This window comes from Clupea harengus, chromosome 5 (assembly GCF_900700415.2).
Source record: "Clupea harengus chromosome 5, Ch_v2.0.2, whole genome shotgun sequence".
Taxonomy (NCBI): Eukaryota; Metazoa; Chordata; class Actinopteri; order Clupeiformes; family Clupeidae; genus Clupea; species Clupea harengus.
This window is the reverse complement of record NC_045156.1, coordinates 9,720,696-9,746,387: the sequence shown is the minus strand read 5'-3', so window position 1 is coordinate 9,746,387 and position 25,692 is coordinate 9,720,696. Positions and strand designations below refer to the sequence as shown.

Below are 25,692 nucleotides of genomic sequence, written 5' to 3'. Positions count from 1 at the left end.
GAGGCATCGTAGAAAGTCCGGGATCTGGCTGCTATGCACATTGTGGTTGTATAATAACACAAGTCGCATGAAAAGCATGCTGATTGTTGATTGACAGGATTGACTGACGACCGCAGTTTTACGACGTTCTCTGTGGGCTTCACTTTGATATATATTGCAGTGCATGCATTAGACATTTAGGGATTGGTCAAACATTCAAGCTCCTGCCATTTAGTGAAGGTGGAATGAGTGTGTCTTTGAACAAGCAAAATCTCAAAAGTCAACACAGGGATTTGAATGAAGTGTGAATATAGAGGCAATTCCCAGAACTGTAATTTTTCTGGTAATGGAATACATTTCCACGTGCTTTTCAAATGATGTGCATATACCTTGCTTGTCTGTCTGCAAGTCATTGCAGTAACATTGAACTACAGGTTATACATCAACCCCAAAAAATCCCCTAAAAATACAGCCAACAGAAAACTGCAGTCTCACTGTTGTTGTAGTTTACCCTCACAGTCTGCATCTCTGAGTCCTTCCAGAGTGGACAGATGAAGTGTTTATGGTTGAAATGACATTCTGGCATGCCAGCGTGTGACATGAATCAGTGGGCTTTTGAGCCGAGCCAAATGTGCCTGTGCATCCATGCTGTATCTGAAACGACCTCCTGCTACAGCTGAGTGGCCAGCGTAGAGGGAAGAGAGAGGCACGTGTGTCCCCTTCACCTGCCAGAGGGAGAGAGAGAGGGAGGACATCCAGATTGCCCACAATCATTATAAACACACTTGCTCTAAATGAGGAGGTGATGGTTGGCGTCAGCAGTCGTCTTGTTAAGGAGCGCCCGCTGGTCCATAATTCACCATGTCCGCTATACTTGAGCAGACGGTGTTCATCAGTTATCACCCTGTCCCGTCTCCAGACCCATTAAGTGCGCTTGGCCAAATGAGTGACTGATCCCTTTCATCTCGGAGGGATGAGCGACAACAACGCTGCTTGTGTATCTTGTTGTTGCCATGGTGACCCTGAGGGGGGTTCAAGCCTGGCATCCTCCAGTGTGAGGGAAGACAGCGATGCCCAGGATGTTTCAGTCAATGTGGATGCAGAGCATAATTGTATCTGATAACCCTTAATGAAGAAAACCTTGCAGGAGTCAATAAGGAGACTGTGCCACAGCCAGCATGGCACTTACACACTATGACAGCATAGTCTCACACATACACATACAAACACACATACAGAGAGAGAGAGAGAGAGAGAGAGATAACTCATTGGAAATTCAAAACAACATAGCAGGCTGTCATCTAAAACATTTAGTAATTTAACATATGTGATGATATGCTTTTTTAACTCTATCTATGTGGGATTGAGCCAGCCAGTCCTCAGCGCAGTTGTCTATGCTAACAGATCTAATCTAGGTATCACAATATTGTACCGGTGTTAAGTGATTAGCTGCACATCCAAGGCTAAATGTGCGACAGCTGCCTCTGTGCAGATAGGGAGCTTTTAGCACAATTCAATCAGTAATTCTGTGTTAACCATGCTGTCGAGGAGAGAGGAGAGGCCTTTCAGATGTAAACATTGCTGACTGGTAGAGCAAGCCTGCATTATTGTACCTCAGGGTTAGGATTAGCTGTAAAGCTTCTCAAAATAACATAAAGCATTATTTCAAGTGTTTTCAAGTCATCAAAAATGATCTCTTTTGCAATGATACATCCAATGTTGCATTGGGTTTTTAAAACACACCTGCTTGTCAAGCCAATTTGTCAAAATAACATTCAGATAGCTTCATTGAGTTGCCTGTGAGATGGTTCATTCTGGAAGAGCTAATGCAGAGGACTCTGCAGCCAATGCGGTGCTTGGTTCATTACTTGAGAGTTCAGCCAAGGGGCTTTGTCGTCCTTTTATGGTTTCATATCAAGTCATCTAAAATGCGGAAAAACAGGTCTATGAAATTAGACTTCTGGCAGAAAAGATAACGTCCCAACTAAATGAATAAAATAGGATAGATCAGTAGAGCCTCTAGCCTTTTATTTCCTCATTCACCATTGAAGGGCGGCACAACATTTTTATGTTTTAATTTTTATCTACAAAAGGAGGTTATGTGGGTTGAGTGCATCTCTAAAACGGAATACTCTCTGGAATCCTTGGGTGGATAGTTTTTTCAAGGTGCTCTTGTCTGTGTGATATTATCTCTACTTGCTCCACATCAAAACATCAGTGCATTACGTAAAAACACTGTCGGGTTGGTATTGAAGGCTCTCATGTCATCCTCATAGATTTCAGTGTTTACCAATTAAACACAGTGGTGGTGTGTTGTTGTGTGGCTGGAGGGGTTGGGGTGGGGTAAGGGAGCCAACATCTGCAGGGATTGGGCAGACTCTGGAAGTTTTGTGGGTCCCGCTGGCGTTGCCATGGCGACTGGGCTGTGGGGTTTGTTTTGGTCGGATCGCGGGCCCTCACGCAGGCCCTGAATGCCGTGGCGTGAAATGCGAGATTATGTAAGTGGCAGGAGCAGGAGCAGGAGCAGGAGCAGGAGCAGGAGCAGGAGCAGGAGCAGGAGCGCACTGCTGGAACATCTTGTGAGATGGTTGACGGAGGCCAGGGCGGCTTTGTCAGATCTTGTTAATTACCCATGATTCACTGCCACCCCTCACCCCCTCTCTCTTACACACACACACAGACACAGACACACAGACACAGACACACACACACACACACATACACACACACACACACACACACACACACACACACACACACACACACACACACACCCCTTCGCTCACAGGCTTGGCTTCCAGAGAATCCTGATGATGTCTCTTTGCCATGAATCCTTGGATATGGTCTGGCATTCATGGAGTGTTGGTCTTTTCCAACTACTAGATCCTCTCATCACACAAATACAAACACACATGCACACAGACGCAAACAAACACGCACACTCATACATGCACTCACCACACAAACACACAAACACACGAACACATGCACACCTACATAATCATATACATACACATACACACGTACACAATACACAACCATACACAGACACACACACACACAAACACACACACACAACTACATAATCATATACATACACATGCACACATTCACAATACACAACCATACCCACACACACACACTCATTCACACACACACACTCATTCACACACACACACACACACACACACAGACACACACACACACACACACACACACACACACACACACAAACATGCACTTGTGTGTGTAGATTTAGGAACAAACCCTTTCATCCCCGTCATGGCTTTGATCCTGCCTCTTGAATACACTCTTGGGGAACAGACCAGAAGCCCTCAGACACAAGAACAGAAAGAATAGATCAAATGATCGAGAGCTGGTAAGGAGAGAGAAAGGAAGAGGGAGAGACAGTGGGAGAGATGGATGAGGACGAGAAGGATCTTAGTTACAGTTTATCAGCCTTGGATAATACTCATTTAGAAACACTTGAACATCTCACAGGGGAGGTGAAAGAGACTGCAACACTGCAGTGAAATGGCATCCATCTTTCAGCTTTTAGTTGGTTTTTAATCCTTCCGTTCTGGAGACATGATTACGGAGGGGGTGATGATGACTCATGGAGTCACTGTTCTCTCAGAGACCGGGAGGGGCAAGCTGAGCCACTCTCAGGCTCTTTAGAGCGTCTAATACTGTGACAGGGGTAGGGTCTGAACAGGCCAGCGAGTTTAGGCTTATTTAGGTAGGCAACTCGGGGCGGAAGGGCTCGAGCGGACTGGCCGGAGTGTGTGAGGGGGGTCAGGCTCATGAAAGCGGAGGGAATGTGACTCATCCACTCTGCACTCTGAGGTGGAGGCAGGGTGAAGCAGAGAGGAGAGAGAGGCGCGGGTAGACGCTGATGATGTCTGACATTTTGGCTACAGCGAGTAGGTCAGGGGTGATGTCATGTCTTGAGGAAGAAAAAACTAAAATACTCACCCAGGTCGTGATTTCACAGCGTCCTCGCACAACCAATTAATACAGCGTTTCCCAAAAGGACCATTGTGCTTTTACATTTGCAGACGTTTTTATCCAACATGACTGACAGGAATGCATAGATATACATTTTGTCAGTGTGTGTGTGTGTGCCCTGGGTATTGGACCCATGACCTACGTGTCATTAGCTTCTCACACTACCAGTTGAGCTTCTGATTGAGCTGCATCATAACTAAAGGAGAATGGTCAAAATGATAGCCTCTCGATCATTTAACCATAGTGGTAGCACGGTGAAGCTATTTGAAAATGGAGCCCCTTGAGTGTATTGATCATCCAATCAAGCAGTCCCCGGCTGAGTGCTAAGTGTTTGTTCCTCCGCTGGGCTGATGAAGCGAGGTGTCATCCTGCAGTTAATGTATATTTAGCTGAGGTTGTCTTGTCACCTTCAGTGTTGCCCACGGGGGCCGCAACGCACTTGGATTAGCTGCTCTACATTGCCAGCTGATCCTATTGGCATAATCTGCCACGCCGCGACATCAAAGGGTAGCCCGCCCCTGGGACATTTTCTCTCTTTTCACAGGTCTGCCAAAAGTGAGATGTTTCTTTTGAGTCTCTCAGCTGATGCTTAAGCATTATCTTACAGTGCAGCCGGATGAGGCAGATGAGAACCCTTTTCCGCTGAAATCAGGTGCGTTTAATGTTTTATTAATGGGGGGTTTGGGGATTGGGGTTGGGGGGGCTGTGGTGTCTATAATTAGTCCTCATGTTCAGTGGTTAATATTCAGAGCTGTGATGAATATGGGTGTCCTGAGGAGCATGCAGTTCAAAAGGAATAGCAAGCAGGCTGAGCTCCAGTCTTCCCACGTTTGTAAGCCTCAGCTCCTCCAGGAGTACGTGTGCAGTTTTATTTCATTCACATCAGGATTGACACCAGACAACAGCTGGTTTCACGCCAAGTCATGCCAGCTGCATGTGTGTTTATATGCCTGTGGTATTGGTGGATAGTTGCAGAATGGATTTGATCATCATTTGACAATTACATTGAAGTATTAGATAACGTAGATTTTTTTTCTCAGCCTAGATCTTAAGTTCACACATACACACACAGACAAACAGAGCGAGAGAGAGAGAAAGATAGAGAGAGAGAGAGAGAGACATAATCATGTCACAAAAACACACAGAAACAGACATACAACAATTTCAGACATTATCGATATTACCGGCAGTTTCGTACTGTCCTCTGTGATGTCGACATAATTAGGGCAGAGTGGTTTATGCAAGATGGTGAAGTCAGGCACAGGTTGATTTTCATGAAGGCTAATTGTGAGCTAATTCCTAGAATGAATTCCAGATGGATGAAACACACACAGTGTGTGATTGTCTGCCATGCAGTAATGGACATTGCCATGCAGCGCTTAATTAAGCTCAATCACATATGAGTTGGCATCTGGGGACTGTTGAGAGTAGTGCATGTGGATAAACTCCAGTCTGGCCAGCACAAAGGAAGCGGGGGTCTGTCGATACCGCAGCTCCACACAAAAGCAGATTGCACTTCAGGAGAAATCAATACCACACCTGGCAGATTTGAATTCTGTGGCCATTGTAAGCACAAAATAGCCCTGGTCTGTGAGATTCAGTGATTTCCAACAATAATCGCCGAGTCTACCTTCAAGTGAAGGATTGCAGAGATGCGCAAGGGAAGGTGAATAACAGCTTTGTTTCTGTACCACACCAGGGATTTGTCAGCGGAAAAAAAAGAAAGAAAGTAAAAAGAGCCAGGTCTAAAAAAAGGGGGGACTCAGCTCAAGATAGGGGCCACCTGCTGGCTGTCTCCCTGGGGAGCAGTGAGAGAAAGCACTGGTGAACACTGAGGTTAAAAGAGGCGCTGCTCTGCCAAAAGAGTCTGCAGGGAAAAGCGATTGGCCTACCTCAGTGAGGGCCGCACCGAGTCCCTTCAAGGCCGACAGCCTTTGCGAGGACAGTACAGGAACACAGGCAGGATGCACTAGTAGAGGACAAGGTTGGGGGCATGAAAAGGGGCCGCCGTGATGTAGGGCCGGTACGTGCATCAGCGGGGGCCAGGTGGATGTTGTTGCCGTGAGAACCGCTCCGTCAGGCCTGGAGTGACATCTCACCACCTGGACACCAGCAGGGGACGGGAGGAGAGGGGATGGGGCGAGACTGGACCGCGCGCTGTCCAAGGTCACTTGTCCACACATCTCCAAGCCACTCTCTTTTTATAGGCTTGTCCACATCTCTGCTATTCTGTCTGCCTACTTCACAGCACATGTATGTAAGATGCACAATGAGTTGCCCGTCCTGTGAAAAATATGAAAAACAGAGAGCGAAGCAGAAACATCGACAGTGAGATTAGGACAAAGCTGCAAGGTAGGGATAGAGACAGAGAAAAGGAGAGAGAGAAGTTAAATGAGAGAAAGAGAGGAGCGTAAGAAACCAGAAATCACCATATTAAAGAGCTGGGTATCTGGGGCAGTGTGAAGTTGCTCACTCTCCTAATGCATTCAAATTATTTATGCATGACATTACCTTCTTTACAGGGGAAAATCACCACTGGGCCCATGATATCATTATTAAAACACTTAAGCCAAATTCTGTTGTGTTTTAAAAGAATATTTTTGATTAAATCATGGCATAGATTGATGCAGTATAAGTAGAGTACTGCATTCAATTCAATTCTGTACTGTACTACAGTTCTATACAGTACTACAGTATGAATGTTCCCCCATCATTCATATCAATTAGATAGATAGGTAGATTGATAGAGTACTTGATCCATAAATTCGAAGTAGTGTTATGTGTGTTATGATTAAATCTAATGATCTGACTTTGTCTGTACTGCTCAGTCTAAAGTTACAAAGAGGCTATACAGTATTGTGATAATCTTGTAAACTACGATATGACGTGGGTAGAATAAAGTAAAGCTGAAACGCAATTGCTGGCCAGTGGTTGTTTGGTATGATTGTAGTCTGCTTGGGTTTGTGGGACAATGGGCTCTTTTATTTGGAGTCCATGCAGGACCTTGTGCTGACTGAGATGTGTGTAAAGCTGAATTGGCAGCTTTGTGGCCCAGGCTGATGATGCATTTAGCTAAGCAGAATCCCCCCCCCCCGTAGCCTCCTGCCCCATTCTGTAGAACCATGCCGAGATGTCCCCAGCTTCCAATGACTTCAGCACCACAGACAGCAACTCCACCCAGCGAGATAAAGGGGGAAAGGGGGGGGGGGGGGGTAATGATGTCACTCTGCTCCAATCAAATGCCACCACACAGGGCTCCAGAGAGCTGTAGCAATCCCATTGGCTCTAGCCAGTTGTGTGTCATAAGGAGAGAGTCAATCCAACCATGCTTCCGTGCTAATTAAAGACGGGAAGGGTACAGAAGGCCTGTCTTCGTGTGGACAATCAGGACTTGCCAGCTTGCAAAAGTAGGCTTGAGAGAGCAGAACAATTATAAATTACCACCCTCACCCTGCTTTCCCTCTCAGCTCATTAAATAAGCTGTTTCACGCAGTGCCTCAGACTAGATAAGATCGAAAGAATAAAGACATGACATCTCTCTCACGCTCTTGTGGTTAAAGGAGACAAGCAGATAGAAGACGGGCTCTCAAGAAAGGTCAGACTTGCTCACATCTGCCATGTAAAGCTTGTTTAAATCTCTTGCTTCAACCACCGCAGACAGAATATGATGTAGGGAGGGTAGTAAACGCCTCAAAGCTCCCTGGATGGGGAGGAGCCCCCTGCTCAGTGACCCACATACCCACCCTGTCTTCCATTCTGGCTCTTTAAAATGCTTGTTTCTCCCCAACATGGAGCACTGATGTGGCTTTATGTCCTTACATAATTGGGCCGTCTTGGCTTCCTTGTATTTTATTCATGCAGTAGACTCGTGTCTCTGTCTGTCTGTCTGAGCGATGGAAAATAACCCACTGTGTTGTAGTTTCTAAGCAATCGCAGTGGCTTGTTTACCGAGGCTGTCTGAGATTTACTGAGACATTTGAGACCGTGGTGCGAGCAGTGACAGAGAGGGAGAGAGAGAGTTGAGAGAAAGTGAGAAGGTGGAGGAAAGAAAGATCAACAATGGGATGAGGAGGTGGAGAGTGAGAGTGAGAAAGGTGAGGATAAGCGTGTGGTAAGGGTCCTTGACTCGGGGTGGAGTGATGATTCTGCCCAGTGACTACTGCTGGGTGTGTGTGTGTGTGTGTGTGTGTGTGTGTGTGTGTGTGTGTGTGTGTGTGTGTGTGTGTGTGTGTGTGTGTGTGTGTGTGTGTGTGTGTGTGTGTGTGTGGAGGACTCCATGCACTCCTCAGGGATCTTCGGCCGAGCGACGCCATCAGCCATGCATGCATCAAAATATATTTTTTATAGCCATTTCATGCTCTGACCTAAATGCATGTAGCACTGAAAAACAGCGGAGCGTGTTGCACATGAAAACACTCCCACCTGATCCCCCCACCAACAAACACACACACACACACGCACACGCACACAAACACACACACACACACACACACACACACACAAACACACACAACTCAGCCATTTTCAGCACAAAGGACGACATTAGTAAACAGGCTGAGGAGATGTCCTATTTTGTTCTCCACGTACATTTGTGTGATGAGTAAAGAACAGTGATGTATTTAACACTGCTGACGTCCCAGCAGCCTCATCATCAGGAGTCTGTGAAATGTAAATGCTAAAGGTGGGTGGGGGGGGGGGGGGGGGATGGGTGGTGAGGAGGAGGATGGTTATTTTCTGCATCTGGCCTTCCCTCAGATGCGTTTAAAATAACACACAAACATCTCAGAGAAACATCAGGAGGTGGGTGTGTGGAAGCTGATTCGTCCAGAGGACTGATTAGTAATACAGAGACGTAGGAAGATCCCTCACCCTCGGGGGAAGATGCATGCATGAGTTTAACATGACGCACAACAGCTGGTTTTGTGACTTCAAAAAGAAATCTTATACGAAAAGTTTTCACAAAAGCAAGATATTCCACTTTAATCTTCTTCAGCATTTCTATGATTTGGCTCTTACCGTAATTATGGTGTGCTGTTCATAAACTCATTCGGCTGTGGCAGCGTTTTAAATTACACCGACCGTGCTGTGGACGTTCATGCCGTTTGTTCCGTTGAAGGAAAGGAAATTGCGATAACACATCATTTGACCCATTACTCCTTGGTAATTATGAATCTGTCTCTCCGTGGACGTATAGCGGCAAAGCATCCCCAATGACTTGTAAATGGAGTCAAACGATGCTGAGTCGCAGTGGATAAAGGCCAACTGTGGAGCGTGTTACGGGCCTTCGCACTAAAGCTGCACTGTCCGCCATCACTGGCAGAGAATAAGCCAAGGGGAAGGCGGTCACTGGGGTCACGTTAAACATTAAAATGGATGCAAGCAATTAATTTGGGGCCGAATTCACCGCTGCAATGCCCCTAGCTGAATATATGATTAATTGCTTGACCTTTTCCCTTGCGCAAAATCCACATAGACCCGCTTCTTTAATGCTCTTTTTTTTAAGGGAACCCAGAACCAAAATGACAGAAAAGGCCAATGTCAGCAGAAAAAACAACAAGCATTTAAATACCTAGAACACACACACAGAAACTAGGACAATATTGACTCTGGGCATCCCTCGATAACATATGTACTTCTGGCTCCTGCTAACATCTGGAGGCTCCAGGAGGAGCAACAGCAGAGGGCGATTTCGCGGATTAAGTTGTGCGCAGGATGCTTATGAGGAACTGGGAAAGCCAGGCTACATGCAAAAGCAAGCCCAATAAAGCTGGTGGATGCTGCTCGGCAACCTTTTTTGTGCACCTGTCCTATGTCCATATTTGTTTACATTGTTCGTTCAAATGTTTCTTGGAGAACGACCAAGAACATAAACAAGAGCATTGTAATGGCACCGTCTCTGTGAGCTGCCTTTGCAACATTTATGGAGGTCTCCACATAAAAGAAATTGAATTGCAGGCCCAAGACAATTTTTTGCTGGATCAGTGAACCATACACATACCTTTGCAGGTTCTGGTTTCACTCAGCAATATTGAATTAGAAGGGAGAAGGGGCATTAATTATTCAACCCCATACAAACAGCCAGGGTGTAGCACCCCCAAAGCACAGCATCTATTCAATTATTTACACAAGGCCATATTTTGGTGGTTGACAAGGGTGTGTAAAACTATGTCTGAGCTGAAGTTTGTCCATTATGTCTGTAACATCAGAGAGGTCTACGAGAGTTTAAGTTCACAAATCGAAGCACAGCATGAAATTGGACTGGTTCTTAAAGCTGCAGTATGCAGAAAATGGGTCTAGACTCACTACAATTATGTAGTTCTGAAGGTAGAGTAATAGTGCTATTATTACTAATATTAGAATCCATCCTGTTTTTATAATATATATATATAATAGAAATAATCTGCCCATAATACAAATGTTAGAAATAAATGTTATTTGCCCATTCCCACAGAAATGCATCCATACGGTAGGTCTAGAAACAATGTTATGACTTGATTACAAATGTATTCAAGTATACATATTGCACCTTTAACATAATTGTTTGGGTATATCTTTCCAAGCGTCTCCACTGTGGACAGTCAACATGATGGCTTTGCATGATGTGGCCTAGGATACCGCTCTTTTCCACTGCCCTAAGCAAGCTCCAGTGGCAGCAGTGCCGTTCCTCTGAGCTCACCCTGAGAGCGGGGAGAGACAGCGGAGGTGCCAGAGCCTGAGCGAAGTCTGGCTTCCTTCCCAGGCCAGAGGTACTGTATCACTTTCAGTGGAATCCCTGAGTGTACGTCTCGCTGCCCCGGCAGGCCGTACCACCTACTCCTGTTTAGCCACGCATGGTGTCTGTTAAAGAGCTTTGGCTCGGCTTGTATTTGCAAACTCGTTTACCCCCCTCTGTCTTTCACTGTCGCTCTCTGTCTCATTCTCTTTCGCTTTCTCACACACACACATAAAATCCTACACAATCCCTCTCTCTCTCTCACACACGCACATAAAATCATACACAATCTCTCTCTCTCTCTTTCACACAAACACAAACACACACACACACACACACACACACATACACACACACATAAAATCATACACAATCTCTCTCTCGCTCTCTTTCACACACACACACACACACACACACACACACACACACACACACACACACCACACAACACACACACACACACACACACACACACACACACACACACACACCACACACCACACCACACACACATAAAATGATACACAATCTATTTCTCTTTCTTTCTCACACATACACATTCACACACAATCTCTCTTTCTCTCACACACCCACACACACCCACACACAGTCTCTCTTTCTTGCTGTCTTTCACCCTCACATAATCACATACAATCTCTCTTTTTTTCTCTCTCTGTCTCTCTGCCATTCATCTGATCCTTTCTTCTCCGCGGGTCATAGGGCACTGCTGGCTCTCTCTCTCTCTGCAGTTATGCAGGCTTCAGAATGAGAAATGGAATGACTGAATGACTCATCTGATTCACTGTCTCTTGAGACCAAGCCAGTTCTATTCCAAGAACCCTAAAACTGCCCAAAAAAACCTGTTCTGTTCCGTTTTTGTCGTGCGGCTGCCTTCAGAGCCGGTGCTTTGTTTTCTTAAAGGTGCTGTCATCGTAGATACAGCCTGCATTGTAAGGAGTGGTTTTTTTTGTGTGTACATTTAGTGTTGAAATGTCACAAGCACAATCACAGGAGATCCAGCCAGGGAGGGCTTTAAGGCATTCAACCAATCAGCTGAGCTGTTTAAAATGCGGACGTGCTTTCTGTATCATTCCTCATTCTGTAGCGAATTTTCTGGATAAAATTCATAGCAAGTGTGGCTGACATGGGCTGATATTCTTTAAGTGAATGCATAATATCAGTCTTAGCAATAACCTTGGGGATATAAAGTGTTAAATGTAAGAGGAGAACCATGTCTCTTTGATGTCTCTATTCGTGTATCATGTAATATACAGTGGTACTTGAGAGCGTATAGCCTATTCTTACAATTTTATTTAGCCGACACCTTTTATCCTATAGGTAAGGCCACTTGTCTGCTCCTTGGGAAGTGAACTATTGACCTTGTTGTTATTAATACTTGTTCTTCCTCGTCTTCTCTACATCTCAGAGATTCCAATATTATGACTCAAGATAATAAAATTGTACTTGGATATGTATTTTCTGGTAATGGTCATTCACATTTTCATTACTACTGTCACAATCTAAGCTGTTTTGACGTGACTCCACTGATATCTTCAGAAATGTATGTGATTTGTGGCCTTGCCCTGCCTGATCTCCTTAAGTACTGATGGGCTTTTGGACACTTTTATTACCAAATGATATGTAATTATTTCACAATGAATGATTGATCATTAGTGACTTTCAGTATAATTTAGATGCACATTGGGTATTGCAGTCGGTTGAATTCCATACATAATGCAGTCTCATTCCCTTTGATTCTCTCCCAAATCAAACTAAGAGCAAGACCACACACCACTATTTATTCTAAACAAAACTCCCACTAAAGGATTCCCATTCGCATGATCTGCATCACACAGGCACTAAAGCGATATAATAAACCTGCAGGTCCCCTGCAATGTAACAGATGATGTACCGCTCAGAAACAAGTGAATATAAGACTACTAAATATTAATAATGTTCAGTGTAAACAACATTTTCATGGTCTTACGGTGTGTTCTCCCATCAATTATGTGCGTCTTACTCAGTTAAGGTGTGGCTCCCCTGCACGGGGAAATCAATGGTAAAGCACTTATGAGGCATAGCTGTGTGGCTTAGACGAGCTCTGCAAGACTGTAGCTTTGATTGACTTTGAACAAGTGCTGATCTAGTGGCAAGCCTCGCAAGCTTTCTTCTGCCTCTCTCGAGACCACTCTGGGTAAGGGCTGGCCGAGGCTTTCTCCCCTAACCTCAATCATTTCTTGTTTATATCTAATACAATTCTTTTTTTTCCCTTCTTCTTTTTACTATTGATTGAGCTAAATTTCATGTTCATAGAGACATATATACCATGCAAACGTTAAAGCTCATGTTGCCTTCTCTCTTCGAAACCACAGAGGGTTGTTTCCTGACAAATTGATTGCTGTCACAACAAGCATTTAGATGAAGTGCTCGTCCTCTAAAGGGAGAGACAGATAGATACAAACACACACACACACACACACAGAGACAGTCAAAGCAGCGCTATTACATGACAATTAAGGAGTCAGATCAATGACAGCAAAAAAGAGATGCATCCAAAACTGGACCACAGCTAATCAATTTTACTGGCTGGCCTAGTTGGTGATGCCCATTTGTTAACAAGCCTGTGAATGCATCCAGGGGAAACATATGGCAGCAAAACAAACCCCTTGACATTTCTGCTTGTTCCATACCTCTTATTGATCTTAGAGATTTGTATGTGTGGGCCAAGGGGCATCTTGCTGTTGTGGGCCTAATTGTGACTTAACTCTCAAGTGGATACTAATTGAGTCAGTGGCCTCCTGTTGCAGTGATTAGTGTATTTTACAGGAAGCAGTTGTAATTATGCTATTTTTATCTCCGTATCCGTGCAGGCACTATAGATACTTCCAACATGTGTCAGGTCCACTGTGCCATCATACGCGTGGTGAAAATGATAATGACTGCAAAACTAAGTAATATTAGAGTAGAATGAAATATAAGTTGACATATCATTTCAATAAGCAAATATGACTGAGCCTGAGACACATACCACAAGCCTGACTAAGACTGCTCATTGCCATCCTTAATAGGCCACATTATAATTGGACAAAAAGCCACACATTGACTTTTACCTCAATATAGGCATTAACTATTGTACTTAAGTGGGATATTTTATTGTTTTTATCTGTGAGGCCAAACGGAACCTATCCACATACCTATAGCTTTGGTGTGCTTGGCTACTAAACACATTTTGGACAATTTGAGGCTGATCACGCCATTTCATTTATTTTGATAGGATGTCAAGTGTTTCACTATATCAGATTTTGTTGACCCCTTTCCCTCAGTTTAAATAAAACGGTCTCTTTCTTAAATTAATTGCCAGCGTGCATTTTAGCCAGCAACAGTGACAGACGACCAAGATTGTTTTCAGGCTTGAAGCACGTGGTCTGTCCGCTGACATGCACTGAAGCTGAAAACATGAGCTATGACATCGCTCGCCCCACAGCCGCTACTACGATTGGTGAGGGAGAAGATAGTGGGTGCGGCACGCAGAATATGAATTAGTCCCAGCTGCAGCAGACGTAGACCGCATGTGGGTGTTCTCAGCCCTAGTCGAGAGTTTATAGAGGATATAAATTTTATCGTACCGCTGAATTCTGTTATCTACCCTCGTCTCTTCCCTTGGGCTCCACTGTTGTTCTGAGCTCTCCGGCTATCCCCTCCCTTTTACGTTGGCATTCCACGCCTTGAATCGCTCTCCCCCTGGTATATGGTGGCGTTTAGGCGCTTTGAAGCTCTTGGGGCGAGCAGGAACAGAGTGCTGAAAGCCTTCAAGACACCCGACGAGAGTCTGTGGAAATGTCATGTGAGTGTTTTTAGAGTTTGAATCGCTTTTGTGCCGGTGTTTTGCTTAGTGTTTGAGAGAGATGAACAGTTGCTGGGTGGCACATGCCTGCGGGAATGCCTCACGGTAGTGTGCATGGCAACGTTGTTGTGAAAGGCCAATCATGTTGTGCTGCTTTCGTGTGCCAACGCAGTGATCTGGTCGATGTTTACTGTGTGGTTTGTGCAATGTGTGTATCTGCAGTAATAAAACGAGCATCACTTTATTCAAACTTTGCAGTAACCTAAAACAAGAGCAGTGGGAGGGGGAGAGAGAGACCATGCAAGAAGTAAACACTATTTGTGAATAGTAAGCTAACTAGAATGCATGTAGTCACTTTTTACTGCAATTGATTTGTCAAGTTAGTGTACTAAAACAGTTAAGAGACATTGCAACTTGCAAATTTGAAATGGTGACCACGTTTCTAGTTTTTTATATTTTGATTGTAAGTGTACTTTGTGAAGACTGCTGGGGGAAAAACTTGGCTTGATTTAGATACTTGTGCAAATGTTGACACTCATTCACAAGTTTCCATGCATGCTGTAGTAAATATTTTACAAAACAGCTCCCTTCTTATTAAAAATAGAGGCATACCAGGGATGTATTATGCATAACTAGGCTCTGATTGGTTGCTGAAGCTTTCGTTGTCACTCTGCGTGGCAACAGCATCCCTCTCCACCCAGCAACCCCCTCTTCTCTCTTCTGCTCCCATGATTCTCTCCTGCCTCCGAGGGGCTTTTCTGCAGCATCCCTGGCAGTAACCATGGCAACGGAAGGATGACCCAGGCGGGGTCTGCCGCTTCTTGCTGCTGCAGCAGCAGTAACTAAAAGGCTTGACCTGAATACCACACTGCTGGTTTGCTGGACACACAAGACTAAGGCAGCTGACCCGCTTCTCATTGTATTCAGGAGTTAAGAGTGTCTCCTTTTGTCAGTGAGCATCTTCCCCGTGAGCGCTGGGAGGCAAGGCCACATCCTCGTGCATTTCATTTTTGCATTTTCTCCTCATGGGTGACCACCCGTATGCAAACTAGAGCTGCTCTAACAGGCATTTAATGTCCATTAGTATTGATACACATCTAATGAATTGACTGGTCGCGCCAAATGGCTTTTGCAGGGCAAAGTGAGTGAGCGGCCGTATCGAATTTGTTAATGCACTGTGACGCGGGTGTAATGTGGTCTTATTAAGGTCGACTGTGCGAGAACCTGGATCAGCCGGCACATTTTCACAAGATTGTTCAGCCCCTGCAAGACTGTTTTTGACCACACCAGGCTCCTGTTTAATGGTGTGGGCGGGGTCGTACTTAACGTGATCCACCCAAGCTGTCCATGCAGTCTTTTACGGACCAACAGCCAGCAAGTACAGGTTCCCCCCTCTCCTATTATTAGTCAGTGCAGCCCTCTGGCCCTGCTTAGGTACCAGTGGCCAGTGCGTTTTAGAGCATCATTACCACGTTTTGCCTTGAATGGAAAGACTGAATATTTTATGAGCGTTAGACTTTTTTGCAGGAAGGGTAGAAATGGAACATTCCTTAAGAATGCTCTCCTAATGCATTTGTTGTACTCTTCAAAACACACACACACACACGCACACAGTTTTGGTTAAAGCAGTCTTTGCCGTCAGCACCATTCCCTTAGTATGTTATATCAAAGTATGTGCTACAATGCAGTACATGTATAATGTAATGTATGTGAAATAACTGATATGTGTTCAGGTATTGAAGAATATATGTAGAATATAGAGGGAATTCCCGGCACAGACACATCTGATGCGAAATATTCTTCTCTCTGTTCACGCTGTTCTGTGTTCCATGGTGATTATGACATAAATAGACTCGACGTTACCATAGTTTCAGTGGTAAATGCTTGGGTGCCTACTTACTTCTGATACTCACAGTGATGGTGGTGAGTATGCATAGATGATGGATTATTCTCCATCTGCTGTGCAGTACAGTACCTGTGCATTTTAAATCAGGTATGCGCTTGCAAGTGAACAGAAGCAGGTGTTGTTATGTTTGTGAGCCGGTAGGTGTGATTTGACGGAGGCGTGGGCCGGAGATAAAAGTGGCGGCGGCAGCTCAGCCCGGCCCACGGCTCATCTGCAAGTTCCCGGAGGTGTCACTTCTCCGTCTCAGCCAGACTGTGTGGGAGAGACTATTTCTGTCCTCCCACTCTCCAGGAGGTCGTGTCACTCTCTCTCTCTCTCTCTCTCTCTCTCTCTCGTTCTCTTGGTCTCTCTGTCTTTCTTACTTACTTCTTACTGTATTTCTCTCCTCTCTAGATCACTATTCCTTTCCTGTCTCTATACCTCTCTTCTCTCTCTGTCTCTTTCATTCCCTCTCCCTCTCCTATTCTCCCTGTCTTTGTCTCTCCCTCTTCCCCGCCCCACTCGCAGACACTTGATGTAACAGTGAAGTTAGGAGCACAGCGCAACACAGCAGAGCTGCGCTGCAGATTGCATTAGGCCCCTTGGCACCCTACCCTCGAACCCCCCCCCCCCCCAACAACCTGGGCTCCATTTTGAATGTTGATTAAAGGAGAAAGTCTGGGAGAAGCCCTGGCAGATGATCTTCTCCTGTTATGTCTACACCAACCGTCCATTACCTCCTGTCAGTCATTCACGCTCTGCACCAAGGGTGTCACAAGCAGCTCCCCATACTTCCTGCATAGCCGCCTCCTTGCATTTTCCACCTCCTTACATGCAGCTTAAGAGTGTCTGATTCGTGGACTGGTTTGAGTAGGGGGGCACTGGGTGCCCAGGCCTTTTGATCCATGCAGATTGAAACCCCCACAGAGTGAGATGGGTGCACGGGGGCCTTGATGAACGTTTGCGGATTAAGAGTTAATCCGTGGGAAGCCCTCCAGTGTGTGAATCCCCCCCGCTAGGAGAGGACGCTTGTGCTTTCTGTGTCAAACGTCAGGAGTGAAGCTGCTGCTGCTGCTTCTGTCCCTGCTGCCCCCCCCCCCCTGCTGCTGCGCCTGCATCAGAGCCTCAGTGTTGAACTCTCCAGTCACTACCTCTGTTTTTTTTCTGTTGAAGTAGCTGATTGTCATGTGTGGGGGTGGGCTGGGGGGGCGTGTGGGCGTGTGCAGATGGGGCTGACCGCATTAGCGTCGGACTTTCTGATTGTAGCTGGTAGCTGTATAGTAGCTGATTGTCATTTGTGTGTCTCTCTGTGTGTGTGTGTGTGTGTGTGTGTGCAAACACAGGTCTGCCAGGACCATGTGAGCGGCATTGCACAATACCATCCTCTGTCCCGGGCTTAGCCAGCAGCAGGAGCAGCAGCAGGGGTTGCCAAGCGAACAGGCCCCTCTGTGTGGTGGAGGAAGTCATAGATAGTCACTGTTGTAGCGCAGTTCACATGCGAGCCCAGGGGGAACAGAGGGAAGCGTGTCTGACCATAGCTTACTGGAGGCTGATGAAGCCGTTTGCATGCCAGTGGAGTTAACAGGGTTATGCCAGGACCTCGGCTGGGCTCCGCCATTCACTACAATGGTAGGAGCAAAAAACGGGGAGCACAAGTGCCAGTTCAAGCGCAGAAAAACGAAACGGAAAAGGCGCACTGAATATAAAGTTTAAACTGAGGTATAAAAGATTAAAACGAAAATGGGGAAAAGGAGGAGGACTGAAAGATGGAAGACAAACCAAAACAAGAAGAGAGGGACCTGTCTGGGAGGCGATTGTTTTTGCAGCTCTTTCTTTAATTATAAGCACGTGTTTTGCCTGAGGGGAGTGACCCAGATGTGCATTCTATTTTGAGTGAATCCTTGCAGCAGTACGACTGTTTTGCCCCATTAAAATCACTGTGAATCGCCAAGGTTGGCAAGTCAGTGGCATCTGTTTGAGAGTTGGGATCCACGCAGTAACTTGGGTTGTTTACTGTTCGGAAGTTCAGGACGGACTGACGGAAAGCCACATGACTGAATGATGTTGTGATTGAGTTAGTGATGGACGGGAATAGTCCCTGACTTACCTTAGCGGGCACCTTAGATATTTATTTTAGATGATTAAGTGATGCTGCTGCTGTTGAGGCTTAGTGACTGAGTTGGTGAGTGTCAAAGAAAAATAGTTTCTGAGTTTGCATATGAATGAGTGAACAAGGGCATGAGTCAGTCAGCCAGTTAGTGTTCAAGCGAGCGAGGGAATGAAGGACCTGATTTTTTTTTTCTGACTCCTGCATGTTTTCTGTCCTGCTATAGATGTGATGGACCAGCAGAGAGCGCTGCATCCTGGCTGCCTGGTGACGGGGGTGCGCACCCCTCCAGTCCGCCGCAACAGCAAGCTGGCCAGCCTGGGCCGCATCTTTAAGCCTTGGAAGTGGAGGAAAAAGAAGACAGAGAAGCTGAAGCAGAGCTCCACAGGTACAGGGCACCTCAGAAACATGGAGCTGCAGAAAATGGAGAGAGAGAGAGGTGGAAAGACAGAGAGGAAGAAAGGGAGAGGGAGAGGGTAGAGGGAGGGGAGAGAGAAGAGAGAGAGAGAAAGAGGTAGAAAGACAGAGAGAGAGGTAGACAGAGAGAGAGAGATAGAGAGGTGGAAAGACAGAGGGAAAGACAGAGATGAGAGAGGGAGAGGGAGAGAGAGAAAGAGGTAGAAAGAGAGAGAGAGAGAGAGAGAGAGAGAGAGAGGGAGGGAGAGAGAGAGAGAGAGAGGGAGACAGAGATAAAGAGAGAGGTGGAAAGACAGAGATGGAGCGAGAGAGAGAGGGAGAGAAAGGTGGAAAGACAGAGATGGAGAGAGAGCGAGAGAGAGGTGGAAAGACAGAGAGGCGGAAAGACAGAGAGGCAGAGAGCTGTTTTCTGTATTCTGTGAACACAAAAATGTTTTTAATGCTTCAGTTGAAGTTTCTTTAACGCTGCATTAAAGCTAAGAACCAAACCGCTGCATAAACCACACAAGATAAAGATTCCTCTGTTTGTGGTTTCCAGTGTTCCAGGTTCTAGATTAAAAGTCAAAGGCCTTGACTAGATATAAACATTGAGATAATTTAGCAACGTCACTCAAACATGTTTTTTAATATGTATGTCACATTAAAATTGAACTCCGCGGCAACAGCAGCTATTTTCAACCACATGTGCCGTGTGGACTGAACCACAGAACAGTTTGTTCTTAGATAATGAAGTAAACACAATCATCCACCACACCAGGAGCTTATTAGACTTGGAGCCGATGTGTGGCACCTAAAGTGTGGCTAGCACTGATGGGTTGTAAGAGGATGATGGAGTGCCGTCTTCACTGTGCTGGACGGAGTCAGTGGCGTGTTGTGTTGATGAGGTCCCTAGCGGGTTAATTTAAATGGCGGCGGGGCGGATTAGCGGCTCATTAACAGTTAATGAACTACGTGTCATTCTTCCACACACAGCTCTGGAGAAGAAGACGGCGGCGGCACGGCAACACCGAGACGAGCTCGCCCGCAAGGGTCTCGGAGATCAAGGAGCAGGTGAGACCCACCGGCCGAGAGAGAAAGAGAGTGAGAGTGAACGATGAACACACACACACACACACACACAGAGGCAGAAAGAGAGAGAGAAAGAGGTGTGTGTGAGAGAGAGCAATAGAGACAGACAGACAGACAGACAGACAGACAGACAGACAGACAGACAGAGTTACAGGAAAAGGGGGAAGACACAGTGAGTGAAACATTGTTATGTGTTATGAGTGTTATGTAAGTGCCCACTTGTTATTCACTGCTGATATCAGCTGCCTGTTTCAGGTGAGAGGGAGAGTGAGAGAAAGAGAGAGAGAAAGTGAGAGAGAGAACGAGAGCGTGTGAGAGAGAAGCACTCATGCGGTCGGAGACTCATGATTTGATCCAAACCAACAGTACTGCACATTAAAATCAGACATTTCATTCAGCACCATTCAGTGTCGTTTCCCCCCATTTCGAATATTAAGGTCATAGTTGATGTTGATGTTTACCTCCATTCTGTTGTGTGTGTGTGTGTATGTATGTGTGTGTCTGTGTGTCTGTGTGTGTCTGTGTGTGTCTGTGTGTGTGTGTGTGTTAATGTCATATTTGATAGTGTAGGCATGCTCTAATGGAAGCCCAGGGCAGCATGCATGCATAACAGATTGGATTGGAACCCATGCTTGTGTTGCGTTCTGTAGAGTCTGCTTGTGGGGGGGACGGGGACGGGGACGAGGCGGGCAACCCCACTCAGGAGTTCTCAGACGCGGAGGAGCGAGAGGACGACCCCATGGCACCGCTGGCCAGCACCGGAGACGACCTGGGCTCCGACGAGGACAACTCTTCCACAGGTAGGCCTCCGCCTGAAATCAGAATCAGCTTTGTGGGCCAAGTATACATACAAAGAATATGGCTGTGTCGTAAGTTTCACACAGAGGACCATGTACCTGATGTATATAGATGTACTTGAAGTACAAGAGTGTTGTGGTAGTGTGTGGTAGAATATTTCACAGTCCCTTCAGGATTTTGCAATTTTGCAAATGTAATGGTTTCCCGCAATTGCGAGGTGTGAGATATTGTGTTAAGTTTTCATCTTATACAAAATGGTATATTAGCTATATTTCTAAATTACTTCACACAAAAAATGAACGGGACACAAACCCGCAGGTGTGTTTGACCATATGTGAATCAGTGAATATCCATTCACATTGCACACGCTCAATTCAGTTACAGTTAAATATTTAAAATGAGGTTCCCTTGTTTGCCACAAGGTGGAGACAGAGATTGCTAAAATACTAACTGATCTCTCTCTGTGTGTGTGTGTGTGTGTGTGTGTGTGTGTGTGTGTGTGTTTGTTTGTTTGTTTGTTTGTTTTCTCCTGTTTAATCAGTGCGGGACACCACAGAAGACATTGAAACTTTAGGGGACCACAGCCAGATTGAGGAAGACGATGTGGAGGAAGCCCCTTTTGTTGAGGCGCCCAGTGTGATCGCCACGGGAACCACTGAAGCCAGCGCAGAGAGGAAGGAGGAGATCAGGGCAGAACCGCCTCAGGTCAAGAAGGACCCCTGCACCCCTCCGGCCCCCAGCCTCCCCGCTAAGCTGCTAACTAGACTGGGAAGTCTGGACGGTGAGTGGGCTCATTTTGCTTCTCTACTAGTCTTCAGTAATGATCACTTAATTTACAGTTGCAGTTTCTGGTTCACAAAAGCTACTTTAGACATCATATCAATGCTGACCTGTTCTAAACTGTTACTTAATAAATAAATGGCATTCCCATCGAATTAAAAAATATATAATATGGACACTTAAAATATGACTGGATGGATTTAACAGAATCCACATAAAACGTAATTGCTCTGCCATTCAGACCTGCACAGAGGTGTCAGTAGTGGAACAATGTGCCTTTCTCCGCGTATAGTAGGTTCCCCGTCCAAACCCGTGAAGCCTGCACCTGCCACCCTGCCTCGGAACTTCACCATCACCAAAGACGGGTTCCACCGGAAGATCCTCACCCCAACCGGCTCACCTCACCTGGGAGCCATGCACCCTCAGCTGCCCCCTAGCTGCATCATAGAGGAACTGCATCGCGCCCTCGCCACCAAGCATCGCCGGGACAGGTGGGTGCTCCTGCGGCCCTAACTGATGCCCCATTTTCCAACTTGGGAACGGGTTTCTTTCTGGTTCGCTCACCACAATTTGAATCGTTTGGAGCATTTTGACCAAAAATAGATTGGTTTCGGAAACCTGAAAAGTTGATTTACAGCTGGAACCTAAAGAGTTGTTTTTTTCCAGTGTGAACCGTGACTACACAGTTCGCTCACAGGTAATAAATGTGATCTGGCATTTTGCCACTACTGTTAACTTCCGTTGTGCATTGGGCAACTTCCTCCCTTGATGACGCATCCTTGATTACTATGGTTCCACTCATAACTGGTAGAAACAGGGGCTGGTTCACTAGATGGCACCAAGGTTCAAATAACGGAACGGAACCGGTTCAAGAACCCGTTCTCTGTTGGTCGAAAAGGGCTATGATAGGGTAAGATCAAAGGGTCATTTACCTGATTGATTACCCAATTGCTATGGATAGAATCATCTTCCAAATGAAGAAATGGATGTGTAAGATCATGTGTGACATCATGTCTGAGGCATGCTCCATTGTGTACTGGGTTATGTGAAGTAAGTCCAGTAACTTCTGCATTTCAACAGACAGTGGATTACCTTTATCTCCCAGTGACCTACTGACCTTGACAGAGACAGACACATGAAATCACACACACATGAAATCACACACACATGAAATCACACACAAAACATCACACACACACAAAATCGTACGAGAGATCGTATGAGCCTAAAAGGCGAGTTGTTTCCCTCCTGAGCCAACCTCGTAGTGACCCCCCCTCTTCTAAACCAGCCGCTGAAAGGCTTCCCCTGGTCACTGCTCCCATGGGTTTGCAGAGGTTTTGCAGTGTGGGCTTCTGTGAAGCAGTGCTCAGTGTTAATGCCATATGAAGCAGTGCTCAGTGTTAATGCCATATGAAGCAGTGCTCAGTGTTAATGCCATATGAAGCAGTGCTCAGTGTTAATGCCATATGAAGCAGTGCTCAGTGTTAATGCCATATGAAGCAGTGCTCAGTGTTAATGCCATATGAAGCAGTACTCAGTGTTAATGCCATATGAAGAAATAGAAAAACAAATGAAATTATTTCTTCTCTCTGATAGTTTTCACGGGAAAGAGGTCCGCTTCTCGCCAAGGCGTCGCTCCGATGTCCGCCTGGCCCGCACCTCCAGCACGGAGAAGGAACCTAGCGGAGAGGGCGAGAACAAGAAGGAGGCGGAAGAGAACAAGGAGAACATGCGTATAGATGAGTTCTACAACGACCCGGACAGCTGGAACGACTCTGTGATCTCTGGTGAGTCTTGCCACCTCATTTAGTTTTATTTGCTACATTAGTAGAAAGTTCAAAAGGTGAACTTTCACATGTTTTGTACACATGTACAAGCAAGCATGTACTAGCAGTCCTCCCACAGTCCACCTGTGTTAAATCCCATTGGAAGTAATGCTTGTATTGCTTTAATATCACTGCTTGATAAGAGTTGAACCACCAAAACCATCTTGATGTCACCCACCTTTCAGGTGAAGGGCAGTCACGTTGCCATGACGAGAAAAAACTGTTGCTGTTCTTTAACAACAAAATTCAAAACAATATAAAAATGAAATGCTTTTCAGGGTTCGTGTTAGCATTTTTTTTATTCAATTTCTTTTATAACAGATTGACCTACTCTCTTTGAAAATGTGATTGGTCAGCTACTGCATCTGTTGGCCTCATTCTGGCGCTGGTCTGGTGCCACCACATGTGGGTCAGCGGAACACGCGTGAGCGAGAGTTACGTAGACGCGGTGGGGTGGGGTGGGGTGGGGGGAGAGAGAAACAGAATGACAGACAGAGGAATGAGAGAGATGATCCTCATCCTAGACCAAACACAGACACAAGGGCATAGCAACTTTACTGTGTGGAGTAAGGCAGAGTGGTCTAGGGAAGATGCGATCCACTCTAACACAACCAGGGCTTTGATGTGAAGATCCGTATTGATGCTGTGATCATGACGTGCTTAGGCAGGGGTAGCTGTAAGAGGGAACTTTATCTGTGCATTCATTCAGTGTCCACACTATTGGTAAGATGGCTTTGAAGTTTGTTTTTTTGTTCTTGTTGTTGTTGTTGTGTCTAGATGTTACATTGTATTTTGAGAGCCGGTGTTCTGCTAAAGGTGATGGTTCTGTGTGTTTATGATTCTAATGTAACTCTATATGTGTGTCTTCCTCTGTGTGTGTGTTTTTGTGTGTGTGTGCACATTGATTTGTGTGTGTGTGTGTGTCTATGTGTCTGTTTGTGTTTGTGCTTGTTTGTCTCTATGTGTGCATGTGTGTATGCGGGGGGGTGTGTGTGTGTGTGTGTGTGTTTGTCTTGTATGACTGCAGGGACCCTGCCACGCCGGATAAGGAAGGAGCTTCTGAACGTGAAGCTGCGTAACCGGCCCAGCAAGCAGGAGCTGGAGGATCGGAACATCTTCCCCCAGCGCAGCGACCAGGAGCGCCAGGAGATCCGGCAGCAGATTGAGATGAAGCTGGCCAAGTAAGACGCAGCACCCCCCCATCCCCCCACCCCCCCAGAGCCCCCTCCACCACCTCCCTCTGCCTTCACCCGTCTCCTTCAGTGCTCCAGACCCCTCTGATTTACCGCTAGGCTTTATTTCCTGTCTCCTCCCCCTCTCTCCTCTCCTCTCCCTCCCTCTCTCCTCTCCTCCCCCCCTCTCCTCTCCGCTCCTCTCCTCTCTCTCCCCCTCTCTTCTCTCCTCCCTCCTCCCCTCTCCCTCTCTCTGCTCCTCTCCTCTCCTCCCCCTCTCTCCTCTCCTCCCCCTCTCTCCTCTCCTCTCATGTGATTATTTTTTTCATTCATCCTCATCTATATTTCTGTCTGTCCTCCCACACTCATCTTCACTGTTCTCCTGTCCTCTCCTCTCCTCCCTCTCTCTTCCCTAACCCCCCCCTCTTCTTCTGTCTCAATGTTCCGTGTCCTCCTCTTCTCCCTCTTTCCTACACAGTCTGCAAAGACTAGACGAGAATTTAATACCCTTACGTTTGCTGTACATTAAAAATGAAAGAAAACTCATCAAGCATAATTGTGTTACAGCATTTGGCAGCTAATAACTCCCAATTGAATCAGTCTTTCTTCCCATCAACTGCTTTATATTCCAGCTTTTTTACATGCCCCCCAAATCCCTCTCTCTGCTCTCTTTCAACCCTCATCTTCCTCTGTACTCTTCTTCTCCTCCTGTGCTTACTCTAACTCCATATCCCCATCTTCCTCCTCTTTTCTTATCTTCCTCCTTTCTCTTTTGACTCTTCTCTCTCATCCCCCTATCCTGACTTTTTTTTTTCTCTTTTCCTCTGTTCCTCTGTTCCTTTCTCCCCCCACCCCCCCACCCCCTCTCTGATTTCACACCCAGTTGTCTGCCGTCCCCCCTGCCCTTGTCTCCCCCCGTCTCTCTAACCCGTTCTTATGTAACCACCTTACTGCTGTCTTTCCAAGTCTGCATCACCTGCCCCCTCCCCTTCAACCCACACAACACACAACAACATACATTAGTCTCTCAAAGTCTCTCTGGTTACCCTCATTACGGGAGACCTGTATGCCGAGCTGTGACATGTGTGCTCGCCTG

At 46.1% G+C, this 25,692-nt stretch overlaps 1 protein-coding gene across 4 annotated transcripts in view; it reads left to right on the top strand.

Moving 5' to 3' along the window:
- Positions 1–25,692, top strand: part of phactr3b (phosphatase and actin regulator 3b) — a 47,406-nt gene that overhangs the window by 592 nt on the left and 21,122 nt on the right. The window contains exons 1-8 of one of the 4 annotated variants that reach the window (XM_031567627.2): positions 4,539–4,639; positions 18,762–18,923; positions 19,925–20,002; positions 20,671–20,820; positions 21,360–21,599; positions 21,891–22,089; positions 23,195–23,385; positions 24,452–24,605. In XM_031567627.2, coding sequence (XP_031423487.1) covers positions 4,573–4,639; positions 18,762–18,923; positions 19,925–20,002; positions 20,671–20,820; positions 21,360–21,599; positions 21,891–22,089; positions 23,195–23,385; positions 24,452–24,605 — 1,241 coding nt within the window. In that variant the 5' untranslated portion in view covers positions 4,539–4,572. Of the gene's footprint in view, positions 1–4,538; positions 4,640–14,082; positions 14,544–18,761; positions 18,924–19,924; positions 20,003–20,670; positions 20,821–21,359; positions 21,600–21,890; positions 22,090–23,194; positions 23,386–24,451; positions 24,606–25,692 lie in introns of those variants that run through there. The other 3 variants (XM_031567628.2, XM_031567625.2, XM_031567626.2) reach the window with 3 other exon arrangements.